The 24,144-nt window shown below is 48.0% G+C and overlaps 1 protein-coding gene across 5 annotated transcripts in view; it reads right to left on the minus strand.

Annotated features, from left to right (window-relative positions):
- The window catches only part of DOT1L (DOT1 like histone lysine methyltransferase), a 66,275-nt gene that overhangs the window by 40,861 nt on the left and 1,270 nt on the right, over positions 1-24,144 (minus strand). For all 5 annotated transcript variants that reach the window (XM_035117062.3, XM_088672929.1, XM_035117061.3 and 2 more), the window contains exons 2-6: positions 9,766-9,809; positions 7,251-7,325; positions 3,591-3,654; positions 1,969-2,197; positions 1,457-1,551 (exon numbers count right to left, since the gene is read on the minus strand). In XM_035117062.3, the coding sequence (XP_034972953.1) occupies positions 1,457-1,551; positions 1,969-2,197; positions 3,591-3,654; positions 7,251-7,325; positions 9,766-9,809 (507 nt within the window). The remainder of the gene's footprint in view (positions 1-1,456; positions 1,552-1,968; positions 2,198-3,590; positions 3,655-7,250; positions 7,326-9,765; positions 9,810-24,144) is intronic.

Raw genomic sequence — 24,144 nt, forward strand, 5'->3', positions numbered from 1 at the left:
TTTGTGGCACACGGCCCAGATATTTTATACAATGGGAAGAAATCTGAATATATATTTTTTTATCAATTCACAGAAGCTGCTGCTTGACGCCCTATCGCAGGGGTGTCAAACTCAAATTCACCGGGGGCCGCATCAGCAGTTTGGTCACCCTCAAAGGGCCGGTTGTGTCTGTAGGACTATGTGTCCACTCTTTATTATCATAAATTATTGTCACTGCATTCAATTATTACTGTTTTTTGTAATAATGTAAGCTCATTCCCGCCCCCACGCGGATCACATTCCTGCGTCGTGGCGTGTGTGTGTGAGGGGATGTAAACGAGGGGAATTTGAACAAAAGGTTGGGATCGGCGGCTTCCGGGCGGGGGGGGGGGTCAACTAAACCTTCGGCAGGAAAGAGAAAGCCACTGCTGGGATTAAAAACCTGCAGATGGAAAGAGGGCTTCCCTCTCCCGCCCTGCGCACACCCAAACCCCGCTAGGCAGGATGCCACACGCTGCAACCCACCCCATGCTTTGGAGAGGGGCAGGAACATGCGGTGCAGCGCCGACTCCCTGCTTTGCTCCGCCGGAACTGAGAAGCCAAAGGGCGGCTCAGGGGTGGGGGGCAGAGCAAAAGCCAGGCACCCTCCCAAGTGTCTATGAGGAGAAAACGGGGGAAGAGGGAAGAGAAACCCGGCTCCATCAAGAGAGCCGCTGTTGCGCTTCGCCTACTTCCCCCTCAGGCTTACTCCGCGTCCCTTTCGCCCGCTCGCTTGCCCACCTCCCGGATGCAGCCGAGGAGAGGAAGGGAAGCGGCGGGCGGCGGCTCCCCAGTGCCGCCTCACTCGCTCCCAGAGACAACAGCAAAGCCTGCCCAAAAAAAATCCAGCGCTGCTCCGTCCCGGCACCAACTTTGTCGGCGGCGCCTGTAGGGCTTTCCTACCTCCTCGGCGGGCTTCCTCCTCCTCCTCCTGCATCTCACTTCCCCATCTGGCCGCTGTGCCACCGCCTCCCTCAGCCTCATTCGAAATTTAAATTCCCTGGCCAAGGCCGTCAGCGCGGCTCCAGCGCCCCGGCCTCCGCCTGCAGCCCCGCCCCCGGTTTTGACCCTCGGCCAATCGCAGGCTCCAGAACTAATGTCAGCGGAAATTGGCGGCGGCGGCTACGCGGGCCACATGAAGAGGTCTGGCGGGCCGGATTAGGCCCCCGGGCCTTGTGTTTGACACCCGTGCCCTATCGTATCAAGGCAGAATTTAAACCACAAGATTGCAGGCTTGGGGTATCTACACGTGCACCAAATTGTTGAAGTAGCACCATTTCTACAGGCTGCAAAAAGGAAAGAAGCCAGGTTCTCTCGCTGCCGATTTCTTTCAGATTCTTTAAAATGAGCATGAACACTCTTCAAGTCTAGATTTCTCTACATGGCACTTGGCTTCTAATGTAGGTCACAGGGTGCTCAACAGCCACAAGCGACGTACCTCCGCATATTTGGCCGGAATATCTGCTTTCTCCACGCCATAGTGATGCTTGCAGTTTGTGGCCGCTGCTACCTGAAGAACGACTTGGCCCACACCTGAGACAAGAGGAGGGGAGACAGGTAGAAACGGAGCAGATTGAGTAAACCCTTCCAGAGTGACTGCTAAATACGCCCACCTCTCCCTCCCAATTCTGCTGGTCGTTAGTGGCAAACGACAAGCTCAGTTCGGGGGAGGCTCGCGGGCAGTTTAAACGACCCCTATGGGCCGCAGGTTGCCCGACCCCTGCTCCAGGACATGAGGAAAGCAAAAGGGGGCCCCAAAGCACAGCCCTGCTAAAGAAACAGTGGTTTGGCCATCCCATCCAAAGTGGGCCATTATTTACACAGCTCAGCTGCTTCCTAAGCAAACTGGTACACACTGCTGAATGTTCTACAGAAGAAATGAAAGAGTTTTGCATAAAGACAGGGATTCAGGGCAGAGACAGGAGAGGGAAATGTACAGCAACCACTCACCGCTGCCCAAGTCTACAAACAGGTCGTCCTCGGTCATTTTTATCTCATCGATCATCTGAGCAACCAGGTCAAAGGAAGTTTCGCCATACACCTCCGGGGAAAAGGGTTCATAGTTGTTGAGTTTTTCGGGGTCGGTCACCGAGTGGTTATAGACTTGCTGCAGGATGTGGCGCAGGAGCCCATTGGTGGGGCGGGTGTTCAGTTTCATGGGCTGCGTGGTTCCTTTCCACTGGAGAGCAAAATGGGAGAGGCGGGAGGGTGAGGGGGAGAAAGACACACATACATACACTTTGCCACGTGCGACAGGCCAAGGCAGGTGCTTCTGTGCCTCTCATAAAACACTAGAACTTGGGGTGCCCAATGAAGCCGGCAGACAAAAGGAACGACTTCTACACAAAATGCACAGTTAGAACTGCGGAATTCACTTCCACAAGATGAAGTGGGGGCTTTAAGAGAGGGCGAGACAAATTCAGGGAGGAAGTTAAGGCTATTGTGATGGCTATTGCTCAGCCTCCGCTGTCAAGAAGAAGCAGGAGCAGGGAGAAAGGAGGGAAGAAGTGAGAGGCAGTTTCTCCTCCCAAGCCAGGGAAGCCATCTCTGTAGGAGCGGAGGAGAGGATCCTTAACTTGGCAGGGAGCCGGAGGGGGGGGGAGAATAGGGGAAATATAGGACTAACTGTGTCTTGTATTGAATCAATACAGAACATAGCATTTTGCATTGAAATCCGGGACAATCCTGTTCTATGTGGAATGGGTGGCAACCCTACTGGCTACACTGTGCCATGTGGAATATTCCAACTCTGTGCGGTTGAAATATAGCCTCATGCAGAAAAGTGTCCCATCTATTGCTCTGCCCACTCCCCCTTCTGCCTCCTCCCGCCACTGCAATGTGCTCAGTAAGGCTGCCCATAACAGAATGTGATCCTTAGGCTGGGGTTGGGTAGGTCCCAACTGGGCTAAAGAATTAAAGGAGTTAGAATTGATTTAAATAAGTAATTCCTGCATTCCTGGGGGTTGAACTAGTGACCCTTGGGAGTCCCTTCCAACTCTACAATTCTATGTAATCCAGGATAAATTGAGAAAACCCAAAGTGGGGGGCACTATGCCTGCCAAAGGGAGCAAGCAGCGAATAAATGGGACTAAGTGGCCTTGAAAACCTTGGAAAGATTGGCAACTTAAATTGGCAGAATATGCACAACTTGCAGATTTAAAATAGAGAATAAGAGAGCAACAAGAACATATGTTTAAATAAGATTGGAAAACGATTGAGTATACAGAAAATAACTGATGGATGTAATAGTGGAAAACCGATTGGAATAGTTTTTCTAAAATATGCAAGGATGTAAGATGCATGGAAAGAGAAGAAGGGAAGCCATTTTAAAGTATGCAAAATGTTTATTTGAAATTGTAAAACAGAAAATTTCATAATTGTATATAACAAAAATCAGGCTCCCCGCCCCCCAATCCAAAACAACAACAACCACCCAGAAGCGTAGCTGTCACGTTTTCCCTTTTCTCACGAGGAAGCCTATTCAGCATAAGGGAATTTCCCTTTAAAAAAGGGAGAACTTGACAGCTTTGCCCAGAAGCCAAGCAGTGCGGATGGGCAGGGCACATACATACCAGCTGGTGAATGCTATCGATGGCACGGTTGTATTTGTCACAAAGCCTCTGCATGCTTTCAAAGCTGAAGATCAGAAGAGGGCAGGAGGGAGAAAAGGGGGGGAAAGTTAAAGCTGTCAGGCAAATTAAGATGGGCCTGAGCTTTTTAGGCGTGTCTCCCCAAAACATAATACATGCTACACAGATGCCTACATCCTCCTTGTAGTTGTAATCCTGTGCCTAAAAGGAATGTTTTGTCTGCAAAGTCTTCTTTAAAAAACAAACACACAGCACCTTCTGTAGCCTGGGGCTATCCAGATGTTGCAAGACTGCCCATAGCTGCCAAGTATCCAGTTTTCCCCAGGAAACCCCCGTTTTTACTTACCTTTTCCCGGTGGTCCCCCGTATCACTTCGTCTCCCGTTTTTCTCCGTTATTTTCTCCTGCCGGCGGCCATTTTTTTTCTTTCCGATTTAATGGCCACCGCCGGCTTCAAAAGTCGCATCTACGCATGTCCAGAAGTGCACAGAAGCGACTTCCGGTGTCGGAAGTGGCCATTTTTGGTGCCCATAGATGGGCGGAGCGACACCTGAAGTTGCGTCAACGCACTTCCTGACATGCGTACAAGCGATTTTCGAAGCCGCCGGCGGCCATTTTTTGTGCCCATAGAAGGCCAAAGCGACACCGGAAGTTACGTCGACGCAACTTCCAGTGTCACACGGCTGCCGGTCCCGGATTCTGCAGTCCGGGACTTGGAAGGTAAGTACTAGCCGCTGGGAGACCAACGGTGTCTGGAGGGCACCAGGCTTAGGGTGGCTGCCCAAAATCACCAAGGATTCTGGGAAGAGCATGTTGCGTCTGCATTTGGTTTCCCAGCGAAGGCTCTGCGTTTCAATCTCTGTCAACAGGTGGCCAACCCCGCCCTGCTCATCAATGTGGCCCTTGGAAGGCTAGCATCTCTGAGATCTGCCCCACCAGGACCCAGCTCTCCACCCCCATTGCATGCATCCACTCAGGTTAAGTCCTGCCGAATTCCCTTTAAGTACAGTATATGGAACAGGACTGTAGCCTCCCAGCCACTTTAAGAGTTGCAGCCAGACAAGTTTGCAAGCCTAGTTTAGAAATATTTTTTTTACTGAAATACTTTGCACTATACAGCTCCAGTTCCCCATCATTCTTGGGGTGGGGTGGGGGTTTGGGGGGCTAGGAAAGACTCCTCCCCACCTCTAAAACCTGGAGAGCCTGTGTCAGTCTCTGTAGACAGCACATGTGGCCTGGTTTTGTGCAAGACAGCTTATTTTTATTGTTTATTTGTTTTCTTTATTGAAGTTTGTATACCTCCCTATATCCTCAGGTCTCAGGGGCGGCTCACAAGACGAAATCGCAATACAGAAACACAAAGTACATAATAAAAATAAAAACTAAACAACTCAATAATCCTCCCCCTTCCCCAACACATTTTAAAAGGGCATTGGATGTCAATCAGCCAAAGGCCTGGTTAATAAGGAATGTTTTTGCCTGGCGCCTAAAGGTGTACAATGAAGGCGCCAGGTGGACCTCCCTGGGAAAAGTATCCCATAAATGGAGAGCCACTGCAGAGAAGGCCCTATTCTCCTGTTGCCACCCTCCAGAGCTTTCGTGGGATAGACACACAAAGAAGCATCTTGGAGGGTGATCTTACACAAAAATTCAAGGTTTTATAGGTCAAAACCAACACTTTGAATTATTATTCCCCCTTTTAAATCAGCCCTTCCTTCTGAATGTGAGCCCTGCAATCTTGCTTCCTGTTTAACGAGGGGGGGAGAGCTATAACGCAATGGGAGAGCACCTGCTCTGCTCTCCCAGGTTCAATGCCGAGCAGCATCTTTACATACTTTAACCCCTGTCTGCAACCCTAGAGAGCCACTGCCAGTCAGTGTGGACAATACTGAGCTAAATGGAGTAAGGACAGGCATCCCCAAACTGCGGCCCTCCAGATGTTTTGGCCTACAACTCCCATGAACCCTAGCTAACAGGACCAGTGGTCAGGGATGATGGGAATTGTAGTCCAAAACATCTGGAGGGCCGCAGTTTGGGGATGCCTGGAGTAAGGATGTGAGGTTATTTGGAGTCCGGAGGACGGGGAATTTAAGGGGAAAGTCTGCAGCTGAGCAACAGAGCATTTCCTTTTCCACGCAGAAGGCCTCAGGTTCAGCCCCCCCCCCCGCTACCTCCACGTAGGGATGGGAATGTTCCTGTCCCCCGAAACCCTGGAGAACTGCTGCTAGTCAGTGCAAGTGATACTGAGCTTTGTTGCAAGTCAGCTCCTTAGGCTCTAAAGAGACTTGCTGAACAGAGCCTGGCTCAAAATCCCTTCTTTTTCTTTTTCTTTTTAAACCAGGATTAAAGAATCAACTCAGGACAGGAGATAGGGAAAGGAGGGGCAGCACTGGGAAGTCACGTGCCACATTGCATAATCAGATTTCAAACATCAAGGGAGGGAGGGGGAGAAAGGAGAGCAAAGATCAGGGCTGCTCAGCTATTTCAGCCTCTTCATCAACTCCTGCAGCCAACAACCGAAGAGGGTTTTTTCCCTCCACCCCAGGTGGGTTTCTCCGCCCAAGGCAGTTTTTCATCTCTATTTCCACATGCACTTTGCAAGGGGGGGGGGGAAGAGAATATCCCAGAACACTCCCTGGCCTGTTTGGAAAGACACCAGGGGGTGGGGAGGACCCCTCCCTTCGCATCCTTGCAAGGAGGACGTGGAAGCAGCAGGAAAATCTCCTCCTGTTTACATTTGTGAACAGGACAAATTAACCTTCAAAGGAGTAAAGGGCAGGGGAGAGGCAAGGGAGGGGGGGTGAAGGGCAGGGCAGGAAAGGAGCCCTTATCAGAAAGGCTGTCTTTATCAAGCTCTCTCAAATAGCTACATGGAACAGCTGAAGAATTCCCTTGCCGAAAGCTTCCAACATCCAGAGTGAATCTACAACAAAAGGGACACAATAGCAGGGCCCCACATCATCACCACATGAGAATTTGGAGCTGGTTTAAAATAGAAGAAAGCGCCACTGAATCATACAATTGTGGAGTTGGAAGGTACCCCCAGAGGTCATCTAGCCCACCCCGCCCACCCCACGCTGTCCCATCATCCCTAACTATTTGCTGTGCTGGTTGGGGTTGGCTGGCGCTGTGAGTCCAGCGACAACATCTAGGGGGAGCCATGGGGGAAGAAAGTACAGTGGTACCTTAGTTTAAGTACACAATTGGTTCCGGAAGTCTGTACTTAACCTGAAGCGAACTTTCCCATTGAAAGTAATGGAAAGTGGATTAATCCGTTCCAGAGGGGTCCACGGAGTACTTAAACTGAAAGTACTCAAACCGAAGCGTACTTAAACCGAGGTATGACTGTAATGAGAACTAAGGAGACTCTTATCCAGGGGTAGGCAACCTAAGGCCCGTGGGCCGGATGCAGCCCAATCGCCTTCTCAATCTGGCCTGCGAACGGTCCGGGAATCAGCGTGTTTTTACATGAGTAGAATGTGTTCTTTTATTTAAAATGCATCCTGGGTTATTTGTGGGGCATAGGAATTCGTTCATTTCCCCCCCCCCCAAAAAAAAAATAGTCCGGCCCACCACATGGTCTGAGGGATGGTGGACCGGCCCATGGCTGAAAAAGGTTGCTGACTCCTGCTGTTATCCTTACCTTTTAGTATCATAGTCAATTAAAACATAGTTTTCCATAGCAAGCTTCAGGTCTGGAATTTCTTCGCAGACCCACCTGAAAGGAAAAGAGGGTGTAGGTGGAATAAATATGCAAATAACGCCGCCCCCATCACTAGATCATTTTGGCAAGCCCACCTCTGCCCCAAACACATTGATAATTTTGTCACGTTTACTTATTTCTATATCCTGCCTTTCTCCCAAGTTGGGACCTGAGGCAGCTCCCAACACACAAAGCAGTAACAACAAACCATGTTGACAAGAATAATTAAAATACAGTGGTACCTCTACTTACAAATAACTCTACTTACAAATGTTTCTATTTATGAATGGAGCTCCGCCCACCATCTTGGATGCGGTTTAGATAGGATTTTTTCTACTTACGAATTTTTAGATAGGGTTGCTTCGACTTACGATTTTTTTCTCCCAATGCATTCCTATGGGATTTGACTTACAAATGTGCGTTCGGGACACATTAAATTCGTAAGTAGAGGTACCACTGTACATCACAGCATACGCAGAGCCAGCAGTTCGAATCCAGTTCGCCCTGACAGCAACCCTGTGGTCAGGACGGCCTGCACCTCCGTTTCCAAAGGGAAATCTTGATATTATCCTTCCAAAGGAAGGATAGCAGAGAGGGAGACAATTAGACCTCTCTAGGGAGGGAATTCCACAATCTGGGAGCAGCTCTCTGAGTCACTACCAGTCGTGTCTCTGGGGTTGATGGGACAGTGTGGGGGTGCACACCTGAGGATCTTAGCACCCCAGGGAAGGTTTGCATAGTGACATTTTTAAGATCTTTAAGACAGCCTGGTCCCAAGCCATAAATGGTTAGGGGCTCACTGGCAGCCCAAAAGGCCAAAGGTGGCTACTACGGTTAGGTTTGCCTCATTTGATTGTGTATTTTGTGGTTTTATATTCTGATTTTATCCTGTGAGCCACCCTGAGACCTGCAGGTATGGGGCAGTATATAAATTCAATAAATAATAATATACTGCCATCTATGCAGTAAAAGGAAAAGGAAAAGGAACCCTGGACGGTGAAGTCCAGTTAAATTCAACTATGGGGTGCAGCGCTCATCTCTGCTTTCAGGCCGAGGGAGCCAGCGTTAGTCCGCAGACAGCTTTTCCGGGTCTTGTGGCGAGCATGACTAAACTGCTTCTGTCACTGTGATGAGTGCCGGAGCGCACAGAAATGCTGTTTACCTTCCCACCACAGCGGGACCTTTTTATCTTATTTTGTATTAGACTACTTTTTAACCCAGGAAAAATCTTCTCAAAAGTCGGGGGTCATCTTATATGCCGGGTCGTATTTCTTATACGGTGAGTATATCCCAAACTCTATATTTTGACTGGGAAAGTTGGGGGTCGTCTTATACGCCCAGTCGTCTTATACGCCGGAATATACAGTACTTGTACTGGCATGCTTTCGAACTGCTAGGTTGGCAGTAGCTGGGACAAAGCAACAGGATCTCACCCCATGGCGTGGATTCGAACTGCTGACCTTACGATTGACAAGTCCAAGAGGGCCAGTGGTTTAGAACACAGCACCACCCACATCCCCATCTATGCACAATTGTGATTTATAAAGAACAGGTATGACTGGTCCCTCTCCCAAGGTGTGAGACCATGGAGCAGTGGTTTGGCTCGGTAGAAGACAGCCTTCTAGGTTCTTGTTTAAACCAGACCTTTTACTGAGATTTATGAGTAGGATCTCACTTGGTTTTTAAGGGAAGAGTCAAAGCCAGGGTTTTCCAAACTTGGGTCTCCAGCTGTTTCTGGATAACAACTCCCATCATCCCTAGCCAGCAGGACCAGTGGTCAGGAATGATGGGAATTGTAGTCCAAAACCACCTGGCGGACTCAAGCTGGGAAAGCCTGGTCAAAGCTCAGGGGCAGAAAATGCTTTGACCACCCAACACCTTCAATCCTTTTCTAGGGGAGGCAAATGCGACTTTAAAAGAAATGAACCAATTCCTTCATACTAAGGCTGCGCAGAAACATAAGACAGCCCCGTCACTTTTGAAAAGAAGGCATGTGACCTCCCTTCTCCAGACCAGCTAATCAATGCAACATACTGTACTCCTACTTAGCCATAGCTGTCAATGGCGGCTTTGATTCAGACTATTTATGGAAGGGTGTGCCCTTTTCAAGACAGAATTAGCCTCATAGTCTTATTCCCAGTTGGGGAATGAAAGGCACTTGCCCCACACCGGCTGATAATGGTCTGGGGACCCCGGTATGGTCCTGAGCTGGTTATAAGGCAACCCTCCAGTGTTTCAGGCAAAACTGGGTTTTCATTTTAATGCAGAGCAAAACATGCACCATGTTGCAGGAAGCTGTGATTACAGAGCAAGGATATAGCAAGGAAAATCCTAGCAAGAACAGTGTCACTATCACTATTGGGAGATGGGTTTCCCAGTTTCCACAGGCTGCAGAGAAGGGGTGGGGGTAGAAATATCTGGTTGCAATGCAGATTGGCTGCTGCTTAACACCTACCGAATTGTCTCAATAATTTCGTGAGCAGCATCGTGGTGTTTGTCCTGAAACAACAACAAAGAAAGAGAAGAAGGTGGTTTCAGGAACTGTCTGGAAGGAGAGATCACCCACGTTGGCTGGCAGATCACCAAGGCTCCTTGGCTTCTACAAACCCCTCATTATTTGCAAACACGAATAAATGAAAACTGGGCCAGGGGAGTGATCAAAAGTAATGTTTCATAGTAGAGGCATGTGTTGCGGCTGTTATTTTAAAAGGCTAGCTCTATGCTATCTAATTTCCCCGTGCCCAAAGAGGACCCATTTCCAAAAACTTTCTTCTTACAGAGATGGGGAACCTGTGGATCCTTCGGATGCCACTGCAGTGTTTGAAATTCAAACACTTGCGACCAAGTGAAGATGCCTGGGCACCAGGATGGCACCTGACGTCTCCACCATATGAAGGTGCATGCCTGGAGATCCTTGGATCTGGACTGTTTTCACACACTAATACCCCATCCTGTAGAATTCAATCCGTCAACCTGCACTATCAGAATGAATTTCAGGAACCAAAATGCTTTCTCTGTGCATTATGCTGAGCAGTCAGCATAAAGAAAAAGAGGTTGGAATGGGCCAGTATATATGTGGACCCTCCCTGGATCAAGTGACTGTTTTTCTTTTAAGATCTAAAAGCTCTTAACCTGGCTCAAGGTTGTCCTCTGAACTAGCCAGATGTGTAACTGATAATCAATCGCAGTCAGTCCATCATTTGAAAAGTAAGTCTTTAGAGCCGCCTTGCCCAAAAATGGCAACTAGGCATTCCGTTTTGGCAACTGCAACCTTGGTTAAGGATCCCTTTGGTCCCTATCTTACATATCTGAGTTTCTAACATTTTTGTGAGAAACAGCTGCTGGAGGGCACTTCATTGGCTATCCCTGTAGTACGCAAGTAGGGAGAGAATTGCAAAGGGGGTCGGCAGCAAAAGGCTGTGAAAAGCAAGGAGGCCTAGGCCGCAACAATTGCATGCCAAGTAAAATCCACAAAAAGTAAGAGTGGCGACCATTCACACAAAACATTTCTGCTTGCAAAGCAGGCTCTGCAGTTTGGCCAAGTGCAGCCACCGCCTCCTGGCTTAGAGCCAAGGAGGAGGTTGTAAACCTGGTTTACAGATTAACCAGTACGCTAGGGGGAAAACCTCGTTTGTTTATCCAAATATTTATCTCCTGACTTCCAGGGTTTCCAAGGTGGCTTACGACATAACACACAGCCCAGCGTTTATTTATCTAAAGACACACAAATAATAGTAATGACAAAACTCAAGCAACAGTGAAACAGTTCAAGTTTACAGCTAGATAGCACCGATCATACATTTCGCATCTTAAATAACCAGGCGTCAAAAGTTTAAGGCAGACAACCCCATGCACCCTCCTCACCCTTTCCCCCTCATAATACCCTAATAATGCATGCAACACTAATGTCTCACAACAAATGTAACTGATCTGTAGAAAACACAACTTGAAAAAAGAGACAAGGCACGTATTTTTGTAAACTAATACATCTTTAATATATATATTTTTCAAGTTAAAGGGTGGAGTCCCTTTTTCGCTTTGTCAAGGGCCACGGGGCTAATCAGCTGGGAAATTGCACTCCATTCCTGGGCAGGGCTCCCCTCTTTTCTCTCACAAACACATGCACCTCTCCAACAACAACAACAACAACAACAACCATTTATTATTTATATGCCTCCCATCTCACTGAGTTAACCAAACCACTCTGGGCAGCTTCCAACAAATTAAAAACATTTGTCACAGTAAAACATAAAACACTGCAAACTTCTCTATGCAGGACTGCCTTCATCTGTCTTCTAAAAGTCAGGCGTTTATTTCCTTGACATCTGATGGGAGGGTGTCAGGGCAGCCGCCACTACCGAGAAGGCCCTCTGCCTGGTTCCCTGTATCCTCAACTTCTCACCTCAGGGCTGGACCTCAATTTCTGGGCTGAAGATGGGGGTGGAGATGCTCCTTCAGGTGTACACACACATTTACACACACCTCCTCTACCCTCTCCCAGCAGGCGGGAGGAACGGTTGTCTCCCGCTGATCACTTGCATGAGCACCTTCAATATTCACTGGGGAAGATGTTCCAAGGCCTGGGTGTCCCACAACCAAAAAGGCACCCCAGCCCACGGTCTTGAGTAGCCAGCCACTCACCTCCCTTCTGAAGGTAGAATCACCCAGGGCTGGATCCACTGAGACTGAGTAGGCAAATGCCTTTTCTTCTTAAAGGTAAAGGGGCCCCTGGCCATCAGGTCCAGTCGTGTCCGACTCTGGGGTTGCGGCGCTCATCTCGCTCTATAGGCCGAGGGAGCCGGCGGTTGTCCGCAGACAGCTTCCGGGTCATGTGGCCAGGATGACAAAGCTGCTTCTGGCGAACCAGAGCAGCACACGGAAACACCGTTTACCTTCCCGCCGGAGCGGTCCCTATTTATCTACTTGCACTTTGATGTGCTTTCAAACTGCTAGGTGGGCAGGAGCTGGGACCGAGCAACGGGAGCTCACCCCGTTGCAGGGATTCGAACTGCCGACCTTCTGATCAGCAAGCCCTAGACTCTGTGGTTTAACCCACAGCGCCACCTGGGTCCCCCACTTTTCTTCTTACAAAAGGTCAAAAACCAATAGTGACTGGCTGTGTCACTATTGTTATGAATGGTCTGTGTCACCATTCATACGTTATGAATGGTCTGTGTCACCATTAAGAAAAAAAGGTTGGAATAGGCCACTATATATGCGGACTATCACTGGATCAAGTTGACTTTTCTGCTTTTAAGTTCTCAAAGATATTAAGCAAGCTCAAGGTTGTCCTCTGAAGTAGCCAGATGTTTAACTGAGAATCAATCAGTGTCAGCCCATCATATGGAAAATAAGCCTTTAGAGCCGTCTTGCCCAAAAAGGGCAAGGAGACTTTCTGTTTTAGTGACTGTAACCGTGGTCTAAGGAGCCATTTGGCCCCTAGCTTATTATATATCTGAGTTTATAACACTGCCTGGGTGCCCCACAACCAAAGAGGCACCCCATCCCCCAGTCTCAAGTAGCCACCCACCCCCCTTCTGAAGGTACAATCACCCAGAGCGGGATGTCTGCAGGTGAACTTAATGTAGAGTTAGGCAGGATCCCCTGGGACTGAGTAGGCCAGGGGTCGGCAACCTAAGGTCCATGGGCCACAAGCTGCCCATGGGGGTCGTTTAACCAGCCCACGAGCTGCCCCCAAACTGAGCCGCCCACTCGGCGAGTTCCCGCCCACTGCGCAGTGACTCACTTCCACGGCACCAGAAACTGTGTCTGCGCAGACGTAAATGCTGGAAATCACGGGCGTGGGCGCGATCTGGCCCATGGAGGGATCTCCCCTGGAGTGAACCGGCCCAGGAGAACCCCTGGAGTAGGCCACGGCCTTTTCTTCTTTCCAAATGTAAAAAACCAGTAGTGCCTGGGAACACCATTAAGAGGCCAGGGCAGATACAGACTGATATCAAACCGGCAAGATCTGGGTGATAACCACGGTTAGACAGGCAGGAGTTTTAAGAACCGTCTAAAGGCAGAATTAAAAAGTGAGTTACCGTAGTCAGCTCTCCCCCTCACGGCCCCCTAATTCCAGGCCGACCATGAGCCACTGAGTGACTAACTCAGGGCAACTGGGATGCCTGCCCACGCTCTCTCTCTTGTGGGGTTTTATGTGGAAGGGTGTCATTAACACCGGGCCTTACTCATCCCTGTGGTTAACCTTTAATGAAAATGTTAAAAAGCAACACTTGCCTGGAGGGAGGGGAGGAACACCCAGCCAAAAAGCAACACCCCAAACTTAGAACTCATTTCAAAAAGGAATTTGACTCACACACAAATTTGACTCACACACTTCTGAAGAAGTGTGCATGCACACGCACGAAAGCTCATACCAAAATAAAAACTTAGTTGGTCTTTAAGGTGCTACTGAAGGAATTTTTTTATTTTACACAAATGGTATGTTAGCAATTGTTTCGTTTATTTTGCAACAATTTTGATCATTAAGCTTAAAAAACAGGATCGTTTTTCAGATGGGTAGAGTGACAACTACCGTAGACAAACTGTCACAGCGACCACAACCCGAGGTTTAAGGTGACATTTGGCAATTGGACTATACTGTGCACCTGAGTTTCTAACACTGGTTGTAGTTCAAAACACAGGGTGAATGCTGGTTTGGGGAAGGCTGACACCCAACATCTGCTGAGCCAGAGAAGCTGTTGCCCTTAGGCAGCATCAGCCCAGGGCAAGTGGAGTTTACGGGGCCGGGAGGGAGAGAAGCACATGGGCACCTTTCTGGCAATTCTAAGATGGGAAAAGCCACAACTCAGTGGGAGAGCACTTGCTTGGCATGCAGAAGATCTGAGGCTTCATCTGCAGCATCTCCAGGTAGGGCTGAGATAATAACTTCAATCCTTAAAAAAGGTCAACAGCTTTGGTCAGCTCTGTGGTTGGCCCTCACGCATGTTCACTTTATCAAATCTGGCCCTCATTGAAAAAAGTTTGGGCACCCCTGCTGTAGAGCCATTGCTGGTCAGTGTGAACAGCACTGAGGAAGGAGGAGGAACGTCTCTGACTCAGTGCAAGACAACTTCCTGTAGTCCTAAGACAGCCACATCCATCCTCCAGAACCAATTCTGCTCTCAGGGACCACAGCAGATCTCTTTGACGCCGCTTAAAACTGACCTTCCACTCAAATGATTATGAAGACCTCCCTATTCCAAAAAAGCTTTTTTGATCTCTAGGAGTTTACGTTCCTGTTTCCTAGCTCACCTTTGCTGTGTGTGAGTGTGTGTGTGCGCGTGAGGAGGGAGCAATGAGAATGTTTGCAAAGTGACGTCGAGGACTCCTAGCAAGTTGAAAATAAAGAAAAACTACTGCTGTTACAAACCTAGACACAAACCTAGACAGCATCTTAAAAAGCAGAGACATCACCTTCCCAACAAAGGTCTGGTTTTCCCAGTAGTGATGTATGGAAGTGAGAGCTGGACCATCAAGAAGGCTGATCGCCGAAGAATTGATGCTTTTGAATTATGGTGCTGGAGGAAACTCTTGAGAGTCCCATGGACTGCAAGAAGATCAAACCTATCCATTCTGAAGGAAATCAGCCCTGAGTGCTCACTGGAAGGACAGATCGTGAAGCTGAGGCTCCAATACTTTGGCCACCTCATGAGAAGAGAAGAATCCTTGGAAAAGACCTTGATGTTAGGAAAGATGGAGGGCACTAGGAGAAGGGGACGACAGAGGACGAGATGGCTGGACAGTGTTCTCGAAGCTACGAACATGAGTTTGACCAAACTGCGGGAGGCAGTGGAAGACAGGAGTGCCTGGCGTGCTATGGTCCATGGGGTCACGAAGAGTCGGACACGACTAAACAACAACAACAACTGCTGTTATAAAGGCAGTAGCCACCAATGCAAAGGTCAGCTTCAGAAAAAACATTTTCTGAGTCATTGAGGGGGTGAGGAAATTAGGGAGGATTATTCAAACTCTGCACGATTCATTTTACCCAGATAAGAAGAACTACGCACTGTTGATTCATTAGAGAGGGAGAGAGAGGAAAAAACCCTTCATGTGCCCTTTCAGGAAATAAGGAGGCGGGGAGAAGTGCGAGTCACACCCTTCAGTGTTACATGAAAGATAGTGGGAGGGGGCATCTAGAACACCAAAGGCTCTGTCCTCCCAATGCCTTAATTAGCAATATGAAGCGGGAGGGGGGGGGATACATCGTGACACCAGCAGCAACTGAGCAATTATGCAAATCCAGCTGTGACTGCAGCAGTTCTAGATTTATCATCCCAAAGTACACAGGGTACAGACGTACAAACACACATACATGTTTCAACTTTAAACAGACCCCAACCATGACAAGTAACTCTGGCCAATGAGCTATTCAGACCAGAGAGCCCATCTCTATACCATTCAACCTGGAGGAAAATCTCAAAGGGGGGGTGGGGGTGGAAACCAAACAGTGTTAGAAAGTCAGGTATATAATCTAGGTACCAAAACATAATGCCTAGTGGTGACACAGACCATTCATAACGTAGGAATGCAGGGCAGTGGGGGAACTGAAGACAAACGACAACAATTCACTATAACGCTGTTCACTGCTCCTGCTCAGGCTGCACAGAAAAAGCATTTTGCTTGCTGAAATTCATTCCGATTGTGCAGATAAAATATAACAAATAGAATTCTACAAGATGGGGTATTAGTGTGTGAAAACAGTTCAGGTCCAATGATCCCCAGATGGGGGAGATGTCAGGTGCCAACCTGGCATATTTACTCGGTCGCAGTTGGCCGATAGTCAGGAGCAAAATGCGCCTGGCAAATTTCAAACGCTGGCTTGTGGGAAGGGAAAGCTATCAGCTGCCATAGGCAGCCTTTTTCAGGCCTAATTTCAGCATCAGGGTGGGGGCTGCTGACACAAGGCATTCGTGGATGAATGGCCTAATAGCAGGGGCCCCCCAAACTAAGGCCCAGGGGATGGTCCGGGAATCAGTGTTTTTAAATGAGTAGAATGTGTTCTTCTATTTAAAATGCATCTCTGGGTTATTTGTGGGGTATAGGAACTCATTCATATTTTTTCCCAAAATATAGTCCGGCCCCCCCAACAAGGTCTGAGGGACAGTGGATCGGCCCCCCGCTGAAAAAGTTTGCTGACCCAAGACTAAGAGCCTTGAAAGGTGCAATAAAGTACAGTGGTACCTTGACTTACGAATGACTCGATAACCGAATTTTTCGACTTAACGAATGGGGCTAATGGCCGCGCGCATACAAATGTCTCGACATCCGAAAGGAAACCGCGGCGGCTTTAGATAGGGATTTTTCGACTTACAAATTTTTAAATAGGGTTGCTTTGACTTATGAATTTTTCTGTTTCCAATGCATTCCTATGGAAAATCGCATTTCCAATGGCGTTTTTCAACTTACTAATTTTTTTACCTACGATGGTGCCTTTGGAACAGATTGAATTCGTATGTCGAGGCACCACTGTATCCCCCAAACTCTCCTTGTAGGAGTGGCTGAGCTTCTTTAATGAGGCTGGGCGGATGCACACTTTATAAGCAAAATCACACTGTTGTGGCGCTCTGCTGTTTCCTTATTTGAAATTTCACTGCAATTATATAGCTAAGTAAGGGTGGCGCTGTGGTCTAAACCACTGAGCCTAGGGCTTGCCGATCAGAAGGTCGGCGGTTCGAATCCCTGTGACAGGGTGAGCTCCTGTTGCTCGGTCCCAGCTCCTGCCCACCTAGCAGTTGAAAGCACATCAAAATGCAAGTAGAGAAATAGGGACCGCTCCGGCGGGAAAGTAAACGGCGTTTTCGTGCGCTGCTCTGGTTCGCCAGAAGTGGCTTAGTCATGCTGGCCACATGACCCGGAAGCTGTCTGCGGACAAACGCCGGCTCCCTCAGCCTATAGAGCGAGATGAGCGCCGCAACCTCAGAGTTGTCCGCAACTGGACCTAATGGTCAGGGGCCCCTTTACCTTTACCTTTTTTAAGGCCAATGTTAAACATCAGAGTAAGCTGAATGCAAGGTGTGTTACGTTGAAAACCGCAACTTCTGTATTGGGGGGAAGCTGAAATGCTGCAACCCCAGTAAATTACGCAAATAGGCTGAGCATGCATAACCTTATTTTGCATTTCCAGCATTTGCTCTCTTTTTTTCAGTGTATTCTGGTTGGGTAGCCTTGGAAAGGGGAACTGAAGTTCTGTTTCTCAACAACTGTGGGGGATCATTACAGCATCTCTACTGAGCTTACAGCAGACACTTTGCCCGTGTGCCTTGCAGAACATATGACCCCTCCTCCCCACGTCTGCATTTGATAAATTCTAGCATGCACACACGGGCGCGCACCCCCCCTAATGATAACTTTCTGGCAGAACGCAAACATATCAGGGACAAAGTTCAAGGACTGTTTAAGAGCTGCTGAGTTAAGCAGGGCTGAAAGAACCACCTCTGTGATGGGGTGTGCCAGACTAGGACCTGGCAGAGACCAGGGTTCAAATCTCTCACTCAGCCACAAGGCTCACTGGGTGACCTTGGGGGCCAGTCACTGCCTCTCTCAGCCTAGAGGGTCACTGTGGGGATTATAAGGAGGTGAAGAAAACATTGTACATTGGTGTTACTCAACCTTGGTTCCCTGGGTTTTGTCCCTGGGACTACAAATTCCATCATCCTTGACTATTGGCTAAGCTAGAAGTGGATGATGGGAGTTGCAGCCCTACAACATCATGGGGCCCACAGTTGAAGAACACCAATGTACACACACCCCCGAGTAACTTGGGAGAAAAAAGTGAGATCCAAATAAATGCAATAAATAAAATTGATGTCTGTTTTATTTAATGACCCCCACTGAGAAAACCCAAATACCTAGAATCATAGAACTGTAGAGCTGAAAGGGACCACAAGGGTAATGCAGGAATCTTGTTCTCTGCCATGGGGCTCGAACCCACAACCCTGGGATTAAGAGTCTCATGCTCTACCAACAAACACACACACACCAATTGCTGAGTAGGCCTCCTCTGACCAAAAATCCAGCACTCACTTGGAATCTCCATACCACAATCCCAAAAGCTCTGCTTCACTCGAATAGAACCAATTCCCACCTTGCTAAGGAAAGGAAACAGACAGCAAAGGAAACAGACCAGTGAAACTAAGAGACAGTCTGCTGACATCAGAGACCTCAACTCTGAAACCACAAGGGCACCCTTCTTTCCTTTGGTGCCAGAAAGCTTCTAAGCCCAGGGAGGAGAGAATTTTATTTTTATCTATTTTTTACAGCTGACTATATACAGCTTCTGGTTCGCCAGAAGCAGCTTAGTCATGCTGGCCACATGACCTGGAAGCTGTACGCCAGCTCCCTTGGCCAATAACGCGAGATGAGCGCCGCAACCCCAGAGTCGGTCACGACTGGACCTAATGGTCAGGGGTCCCTTTACCTTTACTATAGACAGCCCAATGTCAGCAGGCTAACTAACAGTGTTGTCCAAAGTGGATTGATTTCTAAAAAGCCTTGCAGAATCTTTGCAACGTCCCTCATCCCAGTAACGGTTTTGGATGCACAGCAGGGGAAATGCTGCAGGTCAGGGCGACAGATGCAGAGACAGGCGAGAAGAAGGCTCTTCTTATGCACACATGCGCCCAACGCTTGACTTATACATGGAAGACACCATCACGGGATATGGTAATGGGCTTTAAGAGGAGACTGGACGGAACAAGCCGTGGAAAGCAGGTCTAATGGAGCAGCATTCCCCACCAAGGTCAAGCGGAAAATGCCTTCCTAGTGCCAGATTCCGGAGGCCGTGCAACAAGGGTTGGTCTGACTGACACTTCGAGGAGGGGGCCAAACCAGCATGTGAATTACTGAAACCTGAGTGGGTGAGCTGGGCGGAGTGAGTCTGACTCAGCTCTGTCTGCCTGAGTACTTGGCACAGGAGCAGCAGAGGATGGGATGCAGGGGAGGGGCTCACTATGGTCCTGATGGACTCTGTTGCCCCCACTTGGTAATACTTCCACTTTGGGACTTGAATCTGGTGCTGGAGGCCACAGAGGCAGCACAGGGAGACGGCTTGTTTACTACCCACCCATCTCTACTCGAACCAGGGGAGAAGGTTGCACAGGTGGGTTGGAGAACCCAAGGACAGGGCTTTGAGGTCCATACTGGGATCACCTTAACAGGACCTGGCGGGCACCATGGAAACCTGGAGATTTGGGGGGGGGCAGGCTCTCTCAAAATAATAATATTTATTCTATACATTAATTAAAAATATTATTAATAGAAGGTTGTTTCCAATATTAGTCATACTCAGAGAAGGCCCATTGAAATTACAGGGCATGATTAACTTAGATGTCTTAATTCCAATGGGCCTACTCTGAGTAACTGCATATAACCCAAAATTTATTCTATATAATTTTTCTAGGGCGGGCATCCCCAAACTTGGCCCTCTAGCTGTTTTGGGGCTGCAATTCCCATCATCCCTGACCACTGGTCCTGTTAGCTAGGGATGATGGGAGTTGTAGTCCCCAAACAGCTGGAGGGCCAAGTTTGGGGATGCCTGTTCTAGGGGACTTACACACAGTTAAAAAAAACACATGTTTAACAGAGCTTTACAGATTCTTAATTCCACCCCACAGCTCTAAAATAAAAGTTTCAATTTTTAAAAATGCATTGGGTGGAATGTCAACAAACTGAGATGGTCTTTTGAAATGAGATTTATTACTCTGTGCAAACCAAGCTTGAAAATAACCCAGTGATGAAAAGAAACTAAGCAGAGAGGCAACTGCACTTTCGATTTCTATGAAAGTGTTAGGAATCACACACGAACATACAGAGCTGCTCAAACAGGAAAGGGGACATTAACCACCATGCACTGCTCCCTGGGAACAGCCTAACAAGACGATCAAAAATAGCGCGCCCTCCTAAACGGGCAGGATGTTTTGGAAACCGGAGTATCAACAGCACCAAGATGACAGAAAGCCAAGGCTAACATCAGCGTGGTGCAGCGGGGCTTGCCCTTCTCTCCTTGAAAACAAACAAACCGTCATTCCTCAACCACTCACACACTTAACAGCTGACCTGTGCAGTGCAGATCTCTCACAGCCACTCGGGCCTCCACAAGGCATTTGGGACCCTGCCTCATTTTAACCGCTGAAAGGCATGGAAACACAACTGACGGAAATGCCACAGGCCACAGAAATACGGTACTCAAATAAGCTCCTCAAATAGGTAAGCTCCGTGCCAGGAAGAAGAAGAAGAAGAAGAAGAAGAAGAAGAAGAAGAAGAAGAAGAAGAAGAAGAAGAAGAAGAAGAAGAAGAAGCAGCAGCAGCAGCAGCCCATTCTCTGGCAAGAGAATGCAAGTCCTCTGACCCAGCTGAGATGCTGAGCACAGCAGCCTTTTGAAAAGCGGTTCTCTCTTTCATGCCCACCATATTATACTTCCAAAAATGTTATTTCTCTGGGGTTAGATCCGCCCCAAACACTATTATTCATATGAGGGAGGGAGGGGGCGGCCACATTCATGAGATGTTTAGAATGCTACACAGACGCACCAATGCAAAAATGAAATGAGGCGTCATCGCCAGCGGGCTCCAAAATAACCAAACATGGATCACAGTGGGAAGAAATTTGCAGGCATGTCTCTTTCATGAAGGAACAAGTCTGCATCCCTCGTTTCGCTCCTTGTCCCCACTGTACATCTTCTTCCAACCAGTGGAAAACCCAGAGGTAGAAAATGACCTTAGGGTTGCTTTTTAAACAACAACAACAACAACAACAACAACAACAACAACAACAACAACAAGAGAAAGTTACAAGCATTTCCATACAACAACAACAACAACAACAACAACAACAACAACAACAACAACAACAACATGAGAAAGTTACAAGCATTTCCATATATCCTGTAGGATAGCCCGGTCAGTAGAGCAGGAGACTCTTAATCTCAAGGTTGTGGGTTTGAGCCCCTCATTGGGCAAAAAGGTTCCTGCATTGCAGGGGGTTGGACTAGATCCCTTGTGATCCCTTCCCAACTCTACAATTCTATAATTCATATCTCAATCCAAAGCCATTCCAAAAAACACAGCTAATTAAAGTCAATTAATTTGTTTTTCTGTACTTTATCACCTCCCTAAAACAGAAGGGCCCTGTTACCTAGCGCTGAAGAAACAAAAAAGGAACCTAATCCTTTATATCAGTTTTGAACAATCCATCCAGCTACAGAGTATTAATTGTTCCTCGCAGCAGCTTATGCAAAATGAGTGACTGAGTCCAAATGTTGGGGGAAAGGAGGTATGCAACACTGGATTTGGGTTTGGAAGAAGAAGTCTGGAAGGGGAAACCCTTAATTATCCCGTAATAATTTAATGCTCTTGGGGAACAGATGAAACATGCCTCTCCAAGAGCACATATTACAGCAGGCAAAGGACTGTGAGGTGTGGAAGTGTCAGAGGGAGGAACAGGAGGCAAGAAAGATGTTTGGGGTGTGGACCTAGAGGAGTATCTGCAAGTGGGTGAGTCATCCACAAACAGGAAAAGTAGGATTACTTTGAAATGGCTGGCCTGGGATGCAAAGAATGTCTGGGACTCAAAAGAGTGTGTATGTGGGGGGGGGGGCAGGGAGCAAGATAGGGTGGGGAGAGCTGAACAGAAAAGGTTGGCAAAGGACCAAGCAGGCAACAGCTCTGTGTCCTGAGCAATGGGGTCAGGACAGATAGAGCAAGGCCAGTGACAGTTGCATTCAGTGGGTCAATTGAGGATTTGGGAGGTTAAAGAAAGGAGATTACTGGGTGCAAAATAATAATAATAATGTTATGGCTACACACCACACCAGGATAGCTCATTTGACCACAAATGGGAGGTGTTAATGAAGAAGCAAGGGGAAAGTTTCCAAACAATCTACACACACACAAATATCTTATCAAAGATGATAAAGGGCAGGGAGGAGTTTCTATTTACAATAGGGGTGGGGGCAGCTGGAGGATCTCTTTATCTTATGGGCAACTGCCCAAGCCATCCCTCCTCCTCCTGCCAGTGGAGGGCAGATAAAAGCAGTTGGGACAAGGAATGTAAATTTTACCAGGGGGTGGGGTGGGGGACATCTCAAGGTTCCCCAGCCTTGATGTACAGTATTATGTATTTATCGGCAACTTTACTTATGCAAATGACTCAAACTTACAAACATAACAGAAACATTGAAGCCAATTGCAACAAACCCCCCCCCCAATCTATACAAATGAAAGGCAAGCCTAGCAGGATATGCTGCCTCAGCAAAGGAGGCCACAAATACTTTAAAGCTTGAGGAGCACGGGAGAAAGGGGAAGCACGGGAGAAACCAGAACCAGGCAAGGAAGGAGTCACACAAGCCCTATCTCATCATTGCTCCCCTACAACTGGAATTCAGAGATATGAAACCCTCACATGTTTACAGAGTCAGTCTATGGTAAGCATAATGACTAGCAGCCAAGAAGGGTTTCCCTCCATAAACGTGTCTAATTTTCCACTTAAAAGCCATCTAAGCTAGATGTCCCTGGCAAACTGCAAGGAAGTCAGGAAGCAAGGAGCACACACAGGAAATGTACCAAGCTGTGTGTGGAAGGCAAGCCCCGAAGAGCCTTGCAAGCAGCGAAAGGGGAAGGGATAGGAATGGCAGCAAGTGGGTGCAAGGAAGAGTTGAGATGCAGAAAAGGGGAGGGTGGTGTGTGTTTAGCCCCAGAGTAGCTGTTCTGCGCAAGGAAATTCAAATGGAAGAGGTTTCCTTGCGGAGGATTTCTGAAGGGGGAAAAGTCTAGATCAAAACATTGGGGGAAGACATAAAAGCACACAGAAAAGAGGTATATTTCTGGAAAGCACTCAAGGATAAAGGGCAAATGTGGCAAAGAACATATTCTGGAAACACCTCTGAGCCCTGTAGTCAGACTGGCTTAATTTCACACATCAGGGTCATCTCCAGGAAAAGGTTTTGACAACAAGAAAGTTGAAATATTAGAGCAGGGGTGCTTGTGTGGCAGTGTGTGTGCCTCATGCACAAAAGGCAAAATTTGCATCCATTGCTCCTCCTACTTTCACCTCTGGCCCCCTCCCCATAACCACCACTCCCCCTGGCATTACGGGGGGGGGGGGGGAGGTCAAATTTTAACATGGGAACATGTGGAATGCAGAGAGAGCACGTTCTGCAGGAGTGAGGAGCTGATGCAGACCAAGTGAGACATCGTGTGGATGAGTAGCACTGGGGAGTTGAACCAATTTCTAATGCACATGTCTGTATAAAGAGTGTGAAGCGATTGGTGTGAAGGGCGACCTTCAGAGAAAAACATTGCACATATGACCTCCTTGCCCTTTGCATAACATTCTCTGTTTCCTCACTAAGAAACATCCAGTTGCATCCCACATCCGTTCCTCCCCCCAACATAATACCTACCCTGGCAGGAAGGCCCCCACCCCCCACAGCACCAACTTAACACACACAGTTTCTGGATAGCCCCATTGTGTAATAACTCCAACCACAATTCACCCATAGAAGTTCCCCCCATGGAAGTTCCATTTCCAAGCAGCCAAACTTCCCCCATATGACAGCCCCCCATGCAACCCACTCAAGTGGCAAAGTGCTCCCCATTCACATAGCCCACCCCCGTTTTTGCAAAGTGGAGTTCCTGACATATAACTTTGTCACATTCCTTCTCTCACCCCCCTCTGCTTCTTAACACTTCCAATTGCTCCCTATCCCCAGCCACATAGGCAGCAAATTATTCCATGTGTGCACATAACGTATGATTTCCCCCCTAATGGGGTACCCCTAGACACCCATTTATTACCACAAACATCCCCAATTGTAGCCCCCAGAGGGGA

This window comes from Zootoca vivipara, chromosome 6 (assembly GCF_965207765.1).
Source record: "Zootoca vivipara chromosome 6, rZooViv2.hap1.1, whole genome shotgun sequence".
NCBI classification, from domain to species: Eukaryota; Metazoa; Chordata; class Lepidosauria; order Squamata; family Lacertidae; genus Zootoca; species Zootoca vivipara.